The sequence below is a fragment of the Ruditapes philippinarum genome, unplaced genomic scaffold (genome assembly GCF_026571515.1).
Source record: "Ruditapes philippinarum isolate M1 unplaced genomic scaffold, ASM2657151v2 ctg2225_1_1_1_1, whole genome shotgun sequence".
NCBI lineage: Eukaryota > Metazoa > Mollusca > Bivalvia > Venerida > Veneridae > Ruditapes > Ruditapes philippinarum.
The window spans coordinates 95065-110746 of NW_026859536.1; the positions used below are offsets into that span (position 1 = coordinate 95065).

Sequence of the window (15682 nt, forward strand, 5' to 3'; positions counted from 1 at the left end):
CCCCGCCGCTGCTGCGATGGACCCACCACTTCAGCGAAAGATATGGCCAGTTTGCAGTCACAACTACGAATTCTACGACTTTTACGACTACGAGTCGTTTTCTAGTGCAAAGACGACATGTACCACATGTAAAAAACGATTATTCTTCTACGATTTCAAATACAGTTACAACTTTCAGTTCGGCTACTAGTAATATGAGTTTTAGACAACGAGGGCAGTTTACAACTACAACTTTTGCGACTAGAACTTTTCAGACCACGAATACGACGATAACGACCATTACTTCGACATAAAGGATTACAAGAATTTAAGTGACAGTCGACGATGAGTACCACTAGCACGACTTCTTCGACTATACGAATATGATCACGTCAACACTTACTGTTACGACTACGATCACAGCTACAACGACTGCGACCATGACTGCGATATTTACGATAACTGTTATGACTACAAAAACAGATACAACAGCGTTACTTTTTATGACAACGGTTTTTACGAACGACGCCTACGACCATGTCGGCTTCAACTACAGTGTCTACGCTGACGACTCCAACAATGACGACTTCGGCTGACTATGACGATGACTACTAAGACGTTAACTTCAACTACGACAACTCCGCCAGAAAAATCAATAGGGTCTATTTCCTGATCATCACTTAATTTCTGCAGGCAAAAGAATCTTTCTGTTTTGATGAAACAATGTCTTTTTTTTTAGTCAAAGTGAACTTGAACTTTGATTTATCGCTCTATTATCACAATGTTTCATTTTCCACAGACACTTGGGGTTTGGAGCTCAAAACGCCTTTAAAATCCAAATAAAATGCATATTTGTCAATCTCACCATATGTACTGATCATATATATCAAAAAAACTTAATATAAGCCGTTTTGAAAAAAAAATATATTTCAACATCTATAATAATACACAAGATAAAAATGTTCGCCGGAAAAAATCCGCACCCCTACCGTCATAATCACCATGTATTTTATTCCATTTCCAATATTTTAACATAATCCTTTGGTCCATCGACACAGAAGATATAATTCTTCACGATGATGGTCAATTTTAAACTTCAACGGTAATATAAACAACGCAACAGCCGAAATAAACATCAAGATTATCGCCGTTTTCCTCCATTGACAAAATCTTTCGATAAATTCAAACGTGCCAGTCGGCTATGAACGAAGCCATCCGATTATGTGGTTCCCAAACTTAAAAGCGCTGCGCATTTTGCACACGGCAAAGCTGGGGCCACATAATCGGATAGCTTCGTTCATAGCCGACTGGTCCATTGAATTTATCGAAAGATTTTGTAAATGGAGGAAAACGGCGATAATCTTGATGTTTATTTCGGCTGTTGCGTTGTTTATATTACCGTTGAAGTTTAAAATTGACCATCATCGTGAAGAATTATATCTTCTGTGTCGATGGACCAAAGGATTATGTGAAAATATTGGAAATGGAATAAAATACATGGTGATTATGACGGTAGGGGTGCGGATTTTTTCCGGCGAACATTTTTATCTTGTGTATTATTATAGATGTTGAAATATGATTTTTTTTCAAAACGGCTTATATTAAGTTTTTTTTATATATATGATCAGTACATGTGCTGGGATTGACAAATATGCATTTTATTTGGATTTTAAAGGCGTTTTGAGCTCCAAACCCCAAGTGTCTGTGTCATTTTCTGGTTATAATCAAAACAGTTACCAATATGAAAACTGTAGTAAAATGATGGCAATGGTTTTACACTTTCATTATGAGTGAACTATTAATTGTATTAAGACAAAACATATTTTTTCGAAAATGGGTGTACACACTCAACGTATTACAGCCTTCGTTACCTGTATTCGTTGTCAACTAATGAATACATCTCACCGAAAAATAAATACGTTTTAATTAATCTATACAGCGCATGCGTAGGCTATATACTTTGCGAGCTGTATACGTACAACACTGCAGTCTGTGTATGATTACTTACACGACGGTAAGAAAGATCGCTGGTAAATGTACCCCAGCTTGTTTGTCCCAAATATCTTATTTTATATACTTTTCAGCTTAAAATAAAGTCTTGTACTGAAACAAAATTATAATATGTATGAACTGTCAGGTTGACAGATTACGTCTCATAAGTGCATATTTGTTTTCAAAACAAGAAAGACCTGTATAACAAAATTTTCCAGTTTAATTAACAATGTAAAGATATAAATAATTTTCAAGTCAGCAAAAACAGAAAGAGAACATTTTAAACATCATGACAATTGCCAGGCTAAGATAACAGTTACTAAAATCAAAACAACTGATGCTATGACTACTGCTAATATGATCTTCTTTCTTCTCGACGAACTCTGAAATAAATAAAAAAAGACCGGTGAATTAGGTTGAACGTGTCTTACTGAATTGAGTTCCGCTCAAGCCGGTGCTAGGGGCGTAAGGAATGCTGCACTTATTCATTATCCCTCATGTACAGATTCAATCAAACCGAGTCTGCAATTTTCATGTAATTTTGTTGTGATTAATGCTTCCGAGGGATCACTTTGTTTCCAGATTTGTTTAACTGTCCTTCCAAATTAGTTTATGTTTTGCCTATTCCCTGACACAAATGATTAGAAATTGCATTCAATTAATATCGCAAAATATAAGAATGGTTAAATCTTCAATAAATGAGGAATAAATGAAACAATTTGAAAAAAATAATAAAATTGATTTAAGTTCAATAGGGTAAAACAATTAATTTTCCAGTAGAACACTAAAATAATACCGATATTTGCAATAAATTGTATATATTTAAATGCAAATCAAAACTTATGTTCAATAAACCGTTGTTAATGTTCAGTTGAAACAAACAAAAAACACAACTGTTATTTTTTCCTGGGCTTTGTAGTGGCTACATCCCGCAAACATCGCCTATGCTTTTTATTATCTTATATTATGGTATTCATATTATACATTTAGATAACATTTTACATAATTTTCATGTTTTGCATTTAAGACTAAAATGTATTTCAAAGAATGATCACCAGATGCATTATTTTATGAACGAGGTACTACGAGTTGAAATATAATAACTGATGTTCACTAGTAAAATATAATTTAATTTAGCATGCAAAACAAAGATTTTTCTTAAGTTATATATTTCATGCATTTTTGTGGTGTAAGTCAAATCATTTTGCCTCGTAACGTCAATCACCAAAGGATGGTCTACAGTAACGATGGTAAGGAAACTACCCGCCTGTATGACTGAAATACTGTTGGGGAAAAGGCGTAAAATGAAACAAACAAAACCAAAGGATGGCGTAAGTATATTCATCTTGGTAACAACTTGGTTATTGTATTGTTTCTTACATTTTATGTGTTTCCATTTACCAAACACTTACGACCGAGTGCCTTCGATTACTGTGAAATTATATTTTAATATTTTCACTGTGAAACAACTTCTACACTATCTTACTGAAGAGTAAACATTACACACAACAAACTTTCAAATTACAAAAATTGGCACAATTTTCAGTCAGGTAACTAATTTTCCTTAAAAAGAAAAAACGTTTTTGTAAAATAACAATATCCTAGACAACTTACAACGTTTTCTTCTGCTTGTTGCAGCTCCTCGACTGCAGTTTCTATATTCAATACAGCTACATCAAGATTATCCTCAACTTCAGCTACAATATAAATCATGTAAATGCTAACAGTGAAACAAATTACCATGTTAAGTGCCTCAAAATTAGAGCAGTCTAAGAAGAACATGACTCTCGGTTGATTAAGAAAAGGAAACGTTCCCACGGAAGAACGAATTCGGAAGTATAATTGTTTAATGTTACAACATTCATAAACATTATGTAAGTAAATACAAATATATGAAAATCCATGAAGTATATGAACGTGGCCTAAAAAGAATAAGTAACTTAATAATATCTATTATTGCCTTGCTCTTCAACCATACCAGCAAGCTCTTTGAAAATGTCATGGACATCACATATGTCTTGCTGAAATTTCAGACAAATTATTTTATGCTTTTGATATGAATTGTACATTATACCACATCCGTTAAGTACCATACGTGAGTAAAACCGATTGATAGTTTTATATAATTTATAGATTTGACCAAAGCTACATCATGTACCAAACATTAGCAGATGTCTGCTTGGAAATACTACATGCCAAATATCAAAGGTCTGGACATCAAAATTTCATACAAGAAGACTACTGTTTTGATTTACTTTGTAAGTCTTTTTAACCTAAGTTATTCCAAGGCTGGACCTTATTTGTCCACAGGGGCATGATCATTTTTGTAAACTACAACACAAAATTTTGTTTGGGAAATATCGAAGGTCTGGGTATATCAATTTCATGCAAGAAGACTAAAAAATGTTTTCCTAAATAAGTCTTAATAAAATAAGAAACCCCCGGGACGGGGACATTTATTACTTAAGGGGAACTACTTACCTAATATAAGTGGAGGATAACATGCCAAATTATATATTTTCTCAAAGTGGCATTAATTATATAACATTTTAGAGGTACACTAGGTAATGCTACATGCCAAATATCTGATCTCTTGGAAATGCTGTTTCACAAAAAATTAATACACTGGCTTTTTTCAATATAACAACCCATATAATCTTAGTGACGCCAAGTGCGAGGATTATCTTTACTCAAGGACCATTGACACGATGTATATAACTTATAAACTTTTTGCTTAACTTGAACAGGCTCAATCAAAAAGAACCTGCAACAGTTCTATTTTGAGGTCCTGGGCATTCTGTAGCAACTTTGGTTTTTGTTTGCCATATTCTGGAACAATTTAAGTTTCGCCAGAACATATTTAAAAAAATGGAGAAGTGACAGTCTCAGACTCAGATTGATTCAGGTGAATAAAATCAGTATTCTCCAAATACCAGAATAATCTAACAACATTGATATGAAGAAGCAAAAACCCACAAAATTGCTGAAAACAGGAGTATTACAAATATTGAAAAAGTGATTGCATATGGAATCATACTTTAATTAGATATAGAATTTACGCACATGTTTCCCCCAGTGTTGTAATACAAATTCATGTATCTATAGATATATTTTTTCATAGCAAGGGAAGTAACTCTGTAAAATATGGTGTCAATTCTATACGGCACTGTAATGATTGTCTCGCATTACTATTGTCTCTCAAAAGATAATATTCGTGAAACTATTAACATACCTCCAATTGTTTTAGTTCTTGTTCTCTTTCTTTGATCAAATCTAGATCAACTTCCGCTTGAATCATTTCTGCTTGAATATGCTCACTATGTCAAAATATATAAACAATACAAAATGTTACCATCATTGACAAATTTTATTTGTATTTCATAAATGATAAAAGTATTTTCAGGCTATGTGTTATTCAAAAAGGAAGTAAGATGGTTATAATAGAACTTACCCGTCTTTGATCAGTTCTCCTCTTTCATCAACATCTATGTCCTTGAAATATATAAATAATGTGATAATCTCACCTCAAACAGTAAATTATTTTCTTCAAACTCATTGTTAAATATAAGACTAATAGTCTTTGTCAATTAAGCTGCCTTGCGGACTTCTAATAATCATATTGAAAAATTTCTATCAAGCTAGTTCATTAAATGAATTTATTTATAATACTGGTGTCAATTTTAGCAATTGCACGAGTCCAGTGTTTTTTATAATATGTAAACAAATATACAAATGTTGTTGTTTCTTTAGATTTAATGTCAATTTTAATTAAAAGAATATCAGATATGGAAATCCTTTTACATAAATGCCTGATTTCATAAGAGATTTTCGAAGACTTTCACGTTCTTTCGCTCGGATAGTCTTCTGCAGATCGTTGTACTCCTTCAGTATGTCATGAAAACTTTCCTTGAACCGTCTATGTTGAATAGTTTTTTCTTTAAGCTAAAATATAAAGGAGGTCAAGATATGCCTCAAAATATAAAATGCATATAGTGAAGCACTGAAGACACTTAACATATAAATAGGTGTAGAAACGTAATATAGCTGTACAGCATGGCACCAAAAAATGATAAGAAGGAAACTTAAAACAAAAACCGTTTAAGAAATGTTGCAAACTCCGCTTGATTGAGCACGGACAGACGGTCGTGATAAAACTGCAAGCCTGTGATCTGCCGATTATTCAGAGCAATACTTTTATCTTTCAGTGATGTAGCATCAAATTAAAACTAATTTTAGCTTATTGAATATATTAAGTTTTATTTGTTTGAGGAATAGTAGGGGTAAAATCAGAAATCTTTAAATTCACCAACCCGTACTGTACGGATAAACTCATTGTGATTTTTTTCATGCTTTTTTTTTAAATGAACATTATAGCATTGCACATTACAACAGTTAACTGCTCAGTAATATGTAATAGTGAAACATTCAAACCTCAGCATCATCGAACACAGGAGAATCTCCATATATCTTTATTGCCATGTTGGTGTCTTTTGTAAGTTGATTAGTTTCCGATTGAACAGCGCTCCTGTAGAAATATAAACCGAATTTATGAAAAATTTACAAAAGACAGGTGGGGACATTTCAACTCCATGAATTCCCTATTTTTTCTTCGTGAATTCACAATTTTAACTTCAAGAGTTCATGATTTTAGAATCATGAATTTACGACTCCAACTTGAAATCGTGAAGTTGAAATCGTGAATCCGGATTTTATGAAGTTAAAGTCTACCATCCTGTCTTTCGAAATGGCTTTCCCACTTGTAAAGCCTACATTGTCTACAGATAATGTCCTGAAGATTTCATATTTGTATCACCATTTGCACTATTTTTACAGAAGAGACTATATTTCCCGCCCCACTATATTGGATAATAAGAGTAAGAAAGTACATTCTTTTAAATGAAAAACAAATACAAAGTTTTGTGACGAAAAACATGAAATACAATGCCGTCCACTTTTTAGGGAAAATATATTATGGTAATAAAATTGATTACGAACCGCTGCGAATTGGAAGGTTTGAAGGGAAGCTAATTTTATACCGTATTCAGAAGCTGTCAGCTGTTTATAAATCATAATTTTTTCCAATACTTACTTCCTTAAGTCCTTGGAGTCATTTGTACTGTTATAAGTGGTCATATGTAATCCTATTATCAGAATATTTCGTGTTAACATTTTTAAGATGATATTATAATGATGGCTATTTAAACGGCAGCTTTTAGTAACCAAAGAGTCACACTAACATTACTTATGATTTATTCGAAACCTACTTTATAAATATAAATCTGAAATACTGTCCGGAAGGATTATGACGCTGGCTTTGCTTCAAATTGTTACCAAGAGTCTGGTATATCAAAGTCCAGCATAGAATGTTAATATCAATTATATTTAAAAGCTACTTAGTTACAGTATATTAATAACATAAAGGTTTGTGAGTAAAGTAAAAATATTATTCTGAGGAAAATACTGTTACCCGAAGCGTTTGCCGTGGGTAACAGTTACTTCACGAGGTATGATATCATTGCTAATACCCGAAAATCTATTTAACATTTATTTTATTATCCCAAACAAATTAAAATACTTCATTGACACACGTTTTCTAGTGAAAAAGTATTATAACCCTTCACTTCTTTTGTAATGTTAATTTCCCATAGGCTACTGGGAGCTATTCTTACTGTTACAGGAAGTGTACCATGTGACTAAGAAATTTGTACTGTAACAGGGTTACAGTACTTTTAAAATCTGGTCACTTGCAAGGTAAGGATAGTTGACTTATTGTTACTCTTGGTTTAAGTTTGTTACAGGTAGATTTATTTGAATTTTTCAAATGATTTGTTCGGGGTAATAACGCCTCGGGAAAGAGTATTTACCTGGGATGATATTTTTAATGTTACTCACAAACCCATATGTTATTTATATACTGTAACCTATATGACAGTACATTTTTTTAATCAATCATACACTTGAATTAACATCTCATTGGTCTTTGGGAAATTAACTTTACAAAAATAGTGAGGGGTAATAATACAAAATATATGCTCGTAAAGTGTGCTTTAGGATTGTATCAATATACAATTTGATACACTACAGAATATAGTACAAAAACTCTTGATCTTAACTGAAAAGACAATTCTTATTAAAGCAACATATGTGAAATGCAACCATTAATTAAATGTTACATATATTTTCAAATTATTCATATAGTATGAGCTCATAAAGGTTTAAGACTGTAACATTTGCAACATACAACTTATGTCTGAGGTCTCTGGAATCCAACGATGATCCTACACTGTCTATCATCTTTTTAAGTTGTTGAGCTAAAAGAAGAACAGGTAAACATTACATAGTTAACGCAACTGATTATAATTTAACAATTTTGTAATATAAGTCTTATCGTAACATTCATGTTAAAAATATGAAATCATTGCAATTAGTGTATTCAAATATAATAGCTGCAATCATTGCGAGACACATGGGTATGATAAACTATCTAGCTTTAACTCCTTGTGATAATTCTGATTTGTTTAATTTCTGTGATAGTTTACGAAGTGTTGTAACTTAATCTTACTATTACGAGCAATCTTCTGTAGGCAGCTACTGATTTTCTCTTCGGCTGACAAATCGTCTTGGAGTATGTCTGAAAACAACACAGAATTCTTACACATATTTATTGTATAATACATAACTACTAATATAATCGAATATAGACCAGGTTAGACTATAAGTATACATTTTGTGAACAATACGACGTATTAATTGACTCGACGAACAAATATAGCAGCGGTTTTCTAAGATACAATTCTTTCGTCTTGTAGGTCGCTTAGATGTCGCAGATTCGATCACAAAGCAAATTTCTCTTTAATACATTACATGTATAGAAAAGGAAAAGGGAAACTCTCAACTTATTATTTGTATTTAGAAAAATATTAAATGTGTGGATATAATGTGTTCGGCTTATGTATAATGCTATCTTCTTTACAACTTAACATTTCAGTGATAAAACATTAATGAATAAGGCTAGCGCTTGCGAATACAAAATGACATTGGCATGACTTCACATTTAATTAATAACTTTTCAGGTCATACAACTCACATACAATGTCATCTCAATGATGTGACATAGATGTCTTAAAACAAAAAAATAATGTTTGCATACGAAATAACAGTACATAAACATCTATTGGTACAAAAATTACTATTTATAATATGCATTTATATATTTTACTTACCCGCTGAATGTGTACTTTCCGCAAATCCTCGAAAGGATCCTTTACCAACAACCACCGCCATATTGTTTGTGATAAATATGATTTAAGACTAAGAAAAATAAAAAATATCTTTACACGGACATTTAAAAGTTACATTTTCTGTTAGACAGTACTTAGTATCACCAGATAAGATATGTTTCAAATGATAAAATCCTTTCAATCTATAACAGAACAGTTACAAATAATGTCATGACGTGACATTTTAATGATATCCTCACATTTATAAAGACATACAGTAACATTGATCTCATCTCCTAGTTAAGTAGATACCAACACTGTATTTAAGATACCAACACTGTATTTAAGAATAGTCGGATATTGACACTTCAAAAGGATTCACTATAAACTCGTCAGTGTGCACGAAATAAGCTTTTTATAGTGTGGTGTAACCGGATTTAAATTCGTATACCAGGAAGCTTCAGACATATCATGTACATACAGTTATCATTGTTAACATTGATAATACGTTTCGTAATTTAAGGGAACTACACGATGAAGATATTTATTATTTGTGTAAGATAGTGACACTGGAGTTTTTACATGTTTTTTTCTGTATATGTCTGAACATAATTTACGTACAAACTATATTATATGAACATTTTATAAATGTTTCATCACTTTTATATACTTATATTTTTATATTAAACAGAAGACACGTTTAAAGTATCGGACATTAGTTACACGAGCCTAGTAATACATGTATAACCTGTTATAGAGGATCACCATAATGACCTGTTCATATAACACTACATAAAGTAGTGAACACAATAATTTGAATATATAATTTTCGAAATTAACGTTGAAATAGAAGAAAAGAATACTTTTACAATACTGAATCGGTTGGTATTTTGTTTAAATGACTTCGAAACATTTAATTTAAACAATCTTATTCATTGGTATCTTTATTATTAGAATTTTAGCGATTTGTTATTAAAAGGAAAATTATCACGTGACTTATAACCAGTTTCACAGCATTATATAAGGATATATGACATACATTGAAGAAAATAATAGTTTGCATGCATTGCTCCTAAAACACACCTGGTAAATGATAGAGCTACCTCTTTATACGGTAAATCGCTCTATCGCTACTTCCGAGCTAGTGCATGTCGCTAAAATCAAGTGTCAAGTGTTTTCATTTTTTATATATTTTGTAAACTCGACACCAAATGTCAAAATTCAGAGAATGCTATGCGATGTAGATTTGATTAAAGTTTCCAGAAAACGTAAAGTTATCATACTTTTGTTTAAAATGTTGTTGTTGCGGCGTTTCCCAGTTAGCGAATTCAGCGTTGAAATGGACCGTTTCATCAAGAAACAGATTATTTTTTCCTCCAATTTTCATCTAAACAGCGATTCAGTCTAAAAATGAAATAAGATTGAAATCAGATCAAAACATTTGTTAATAAAGAAAACATTGGATATTTGTTCTTAGAGAAAAATCTGTCGTGGAGGCAGTCATGTCGCCAAGGAGATAGCTCTATGGTTACGCACAAAGTTTCTGATTGTTTGTGTATATTTTATTAATAAAATTATCACGACCAAAAAATATAATAAAAACAATATTATATTAATGTTATTACTATACATGTACATGTATATCATGACGTAATTTGAATAATAAAACATTAACATTTACAAATTATGTTCAAATTGTTATCATCTCAATTGTTTTTCACTGTACATAACTTTGTGTTAGACAGCATATTGTATTATCTATATTTGTGTAGTATTAAATGAAGTATTGAACCTGCGCACATTCAATATACATATCTAATCACTTTTGCCACATTACATTAATACATTAATAACTGAACTTTAAATACATGTTAAGTTTTTTTGTACAGAACTTACAAAACATAAGCATAGTAAATATTTGTCCGTTTCAGAGAACTGTATTAACATCGTGTATATCAAGACAAGAGTAGTTTTGCTAATGTGTCGGGTACACCGAATATCAAAATCTATAATGTAATATACATGTATACGTTATTGATCATTTTTGTATTTTAACATACGACGAAACTCAAATGTCAGATCGGAATTCTCATGAATAATCTTGAAAAATAAATATTGTCATAGAAGTATGTTTGATGATGTTTAAAATATAATGTCTCAGCAACCGTATGCGCTAATTCACTTCTTTCAATTTAATGTACAATAAAGATATTGGTTCATTTTAAAAAATGACCAATAAAGTTTCTGTCATACGTTTAGATTTTTCACAAAATTTATCAAAAATTTCTTACTTGTGTGGCGCCAGCTGTCAAAGATTGATTTGAACTTTTTCACCTCTATTCGGAGAGTCACAAATAAATACAAAGCTATCAAAATGCTTTGTTTCGGGTGAAAACCCAAAAATACAGCTCATTTCCTACACATAAACAAGAAAGATCTACAATGACAGAGAAAAATCAAAAGTTTCCAGTGGAGGCAATCCGGGCAAGTACGGACGAGAAGGTATCTACGGACATAATTCATTTAAGTATCCGTTATAAGTGTATCACAGTTTGTGGACAACTGACACGCTTTAAATCTGTGGTATTTATTCGTTAAAATCATGTGACGTAAGATTTGAAATTACGTCATGACACGCATGCGCAAGTGACTGGCCGCGTGTTTTTTCTTCATCTTTGTTGACATTCAAGATAGCTCAGTCCTAACTACCGCGAGGTATACCCGCGTATTTATTGATATTGTTATGTATGCAATATCTTACCAGTTGGTATTTCCAATATTATCATTGTTCTATTTTTAAAACATTTACTACATGCATGTCAACAAAAAGTTTCTTACCTGTTGTAGGAAATTCTAAATTATAATTCATGCATTATATTTAAAGTGACTTTATGCTCATATTTTCATAGTTAAGTTGAGCTGAATTGACTTTTTATTTCAAAAGATTGACTGTTAAAATGGTGTTTGACTAACAGTTGATATTGGAAAATGTTCAAGATAAAATATAAATCTGCCTAATATATAAAAAGACTGCCCCACTCTTTCTATAAACTGAGCGTTATGGGTTAATTCTTATAGATGTTTGCAGAGATTTTATTTGGATTTGTGCATTACTTATTGTTTATGGGAAGTAAATTATAAAATTAAAAGGAAATATGGCAGAATGAAACCTTATTTTGAAATTCACCTGTTCACTCACTATATACCCTTGGATGGGCATAATGTCACTTTAAACAAAAACTTCCGAAATGTTCTTTATTGTTAAAGTTTCTAAATTATAATTATTGTAAAACATAATAAACTTTTCTAAAATTTTCTTAGTTAATATATATAAAGTAACATTTTTCATTATCTTTATCTTTTAAGTCATCAGTTACCGTTTAAAACATCAATATACTTAAAGTATTATTCAACTTTAATATTAAGTAATTTATTGGAGCTTGTAGTCTAAACTTTCAAAATATATCAGTTATCCTATGTGGAAATCTCTTTGAACGAAGAAAAATGAGTATTTTTAAAGTGTCCGTACATTCTCACCAAAAGCTACGGACATACTTCAATAAAGATGAACTAATCCATAAGTTCATTTGTTACACGATTAAAAAAGAGATGAAAATAATATTCTGCTAGATCTTCATTAAGAGCTCAATAATGCAATTCGGTAGATCTACTTTATATTTAAAACAAATTCATGGTTAAAGATCTATGAAACTGTCAATTTTGTTTATTTGATTGCAAAAAAATAGTATTTTTGTTCTGTTCGTCTGTCTGTCCGTGTGTGTTGTAGTGTTGTATAGTAGCATTATTGCAGTCTATGTTTTTCATATCCGCTGCTGTGTATTTCTTTTCATTATCTCGTGCCAGTACACGTGCTTTCTCCACCGCTGCCCATTTTCCCTTTCTACCTTCTAACATTTTCTGTCCGCCAGCTCAATCCTTCCTCTTTATAAAATTGATTACATTACCATGTCTCTCCAGGACAAGTTAAAATGAACAGCAACATCGTCAGTCTGATTTCTACACTTCTAGAACTTCTTGGCAAAGAACGCAGAGAAGATATTTGGTTGGGGGCAAATTGACATATTTGTTAGAACATGAAATAATGTTCGAACATAATCTAATATACGATCTCCATGCTTTTCTGATAAAATTGGTTTATACGTAAGTATCCGCTTGTAGCTGTCCGCATTCTCGATAGGATAGAGAAGTGGCAACAAAAGAATGAACCTGCCCAGAGTCAAATATTCCTTGTAAATTGTATATCGGACCTGATCGATGAAGAACTTGAATTTTTAAATGTTGCATGTGATGAATTAAAATGTTTCACCTTATAAACTGATGTTTATGACGGACGGATGTATATCATGTTGAAATAAATAGAAAACGAGCCTTGCATTTCATTGTTTTATTTCAGATAATAAGTGAAAGGTTAGCACTAAAATAAAATGTCAAGAGCTAGCCTGATAATTTGTCATCGATACGCTGGATGTCACACTTATTTCTTTACACACCAATTGGGAGTCCCTACTTAAACTTCGCATATTTCCATAACTAATTATAACGTGTAATAGTTTGGCATGACGACTTCTTGGTCTGTTCCTACATATATTGGGTGTGGAAAATTTCTTGCCTTAAAAAGCATCATTTATAGTTTAAACATATTTTATTCCCATATATACACATGCATTCACACAGTTTAACAATTACAAATTTACATAATGGAAAAGGATAAGAATGAAAGACAAATGTCTTATAAAGTTTTTCTCCCTGACAAGACTTCTTTGTACAAAAATTGTACAATTTGAAAGGCAAGATTGAGTAATTTTTGTGCAAGGTGTCGATACCCACAAAGAGATTGTCTAGTTTCTCTTCGTGGTAGGCAGGAATACTGTTGTATGTTTTCTCCTCCTCTTGGAATGTTTTGCGTTTTGTGCAGTAGTGTCCATTAGCACGAAGAGCAGTAATGTAAATGTCAAATGTTAGAAACGCGCTAAAAATGAATACACTTGGCAAGGATGTTCCATTTCATGCGAAACTGGTTATTTTGACATTTGACATGTATCATGTTTTGCATCAATAAAATTGACGTTGTAGTTCTTTACCAAATTTGCTCATATTAAACAATGCGGTATAACTTGACTCTGCCCCAGGGGTCGTTATAAGAAAAAACATTTTAATCTGTTTGACCTTGGCCTTGTCATAAAGGTTGAGCGATGTAGTGTCATCATGGCCCTCTAGTTAATTTTCACAATTGTTTCAGTATGCCGAGGAAATATATATACAAAAAGAGGGACAAAACTCAGAATTACGATCAGCTGACTTTAGAAAAGGCTGTAAAAGATGGGTCCATGTCTGTGAGGAAAGCCGCTGTCCATTTTGGTGTACCTAAAAGCACCATTGGTGACCGTATGAGCGGAAAACATGATCTTCATGTACATAGTGGCAGGCCGCCTTGCATTCCTCGTGAAATCGAGCAAGGAATCGTGGATGCCTTGAAAATGGCCGCCCGTCGGGGGATTGGACTAACATGGGAAGCAGGTGCTGTTGCGGACAAACGAATTGTGCCAAAAATTGAAAATTGGGTCAAGCTATACAAAATTTAGGGCTGGCAAAGACTGGTGGGAGTGTGTAAAAAGAAGCCATCCTGACATTGTAGTGCGTAAGCCTGAAAAGCTGACGACAACTCGTGCTCGAATGATGAATAGGGAAGTCATTGGCAAGTATTTTGCTGATCTGGAAACAAATGTTTACGGGCTAGGTCTTACTGACAAACCATGGAAAATATGGAATTGTGACGAAATGGGAAAACATTTTGAGCATGACCCTGTTAAAGTTATAGCAGCAAATGGAGAGAAAAATTGCTTAGGACGTACAAGTGTGTGAGTGCGTCTGGGTAATACATGCCACCAATGTTTGTAGTAAAGGGGAAAATTGCAAGATCAGTATATGGCTTCAAAACAAAGGTTGCACCGGAAGGCTCTCGTTGGCAACCAAATGGGTGGATGGATGACACTATCGGGAAGCGTTGGTTCAACAATATTTTTTTGCAAAACTGCGGCCCTTTAAGACCCCAGCTATAAATACTAGACGGGCACTCGCCGCACGAAACCTTGGACATTTTGATGCGTGCAATGGAATAGAATATACACATTCTTGCTTTGCCTCCACACACTACACACGCCTTGCAACCACTAGACAAGACAGTCTTCGGGCCACTGAACCGCGCTTACAATGAAGCATGCAGGCAAACCCACTTAATCAGGTAAACAAGTGGTCGTTTCCCGGACTGTTTGCACAGGCCCGGGAAACTGCTGTGACGTCTGTTAACATACAGATCGAGTTCAGATCATGTGGAATTCATCCACTTAACAATAGCATTATTCCCGATGCTGCATTTGGTCCGAGTGAGCCGACTGATGTACATGTACCATTGCCGGTCCCCAGATACAACAGAAAGAACCGGAGAGTTGTCAATGTTCTCCTAGAGTTGC

At 32.9% G+C, this 15682-nt stretch overlaps 1 protein-coding gene and 1 long non-coding RNA gene across 2 annotated transcripts; both read right to left on the minus strand.

Moving 5' to 3' along the window:
• Window positions 1-2173: 2173 nt before the first annotated feature.
• On the minus strand, window positions 2174-3770 carry LOC132756884 (uncharacterized). The gene is made up of 2 exons (XR_009629385.1): window positions 3586-3770; window positions 2174-2354 (listed from the first exon to the last, which is right to left on the minus strand). It is a non-coding gene; the product is annotated as an uncharacterized LOC132756884 (long non-coding RNA).
• A 141-nt stretch (window positions 3771-3911) lies between these two features.
• On the minus strand, window positions 3912-9564 carry LOC132756888 (syntaxin-12-like). Its single transcript, XM_060748030.1, has 8 exons — window positions 9195-9564; window positions 8534-8602; window positions 8213-8282; window positions 6403-6496; window positions 5773-5913; window positions 5423-5463; window positions 5204-5288; window positions 3912-3992 (listed from the first exon to the last, which is right to left on the minus strand). The coding sequence occupies exons 1-8, from the start codon at window positions 9253-9255 to the stop codon at window positions 3912-3914; spliced, it is 642 nt and encodes a 213-aa protein (XP_060604013.1). The 5' UTR covers window positions 9256-9564.
• Between the last annotated feature and the right edge of the window lie 6118 nt (window positions 9565-15682).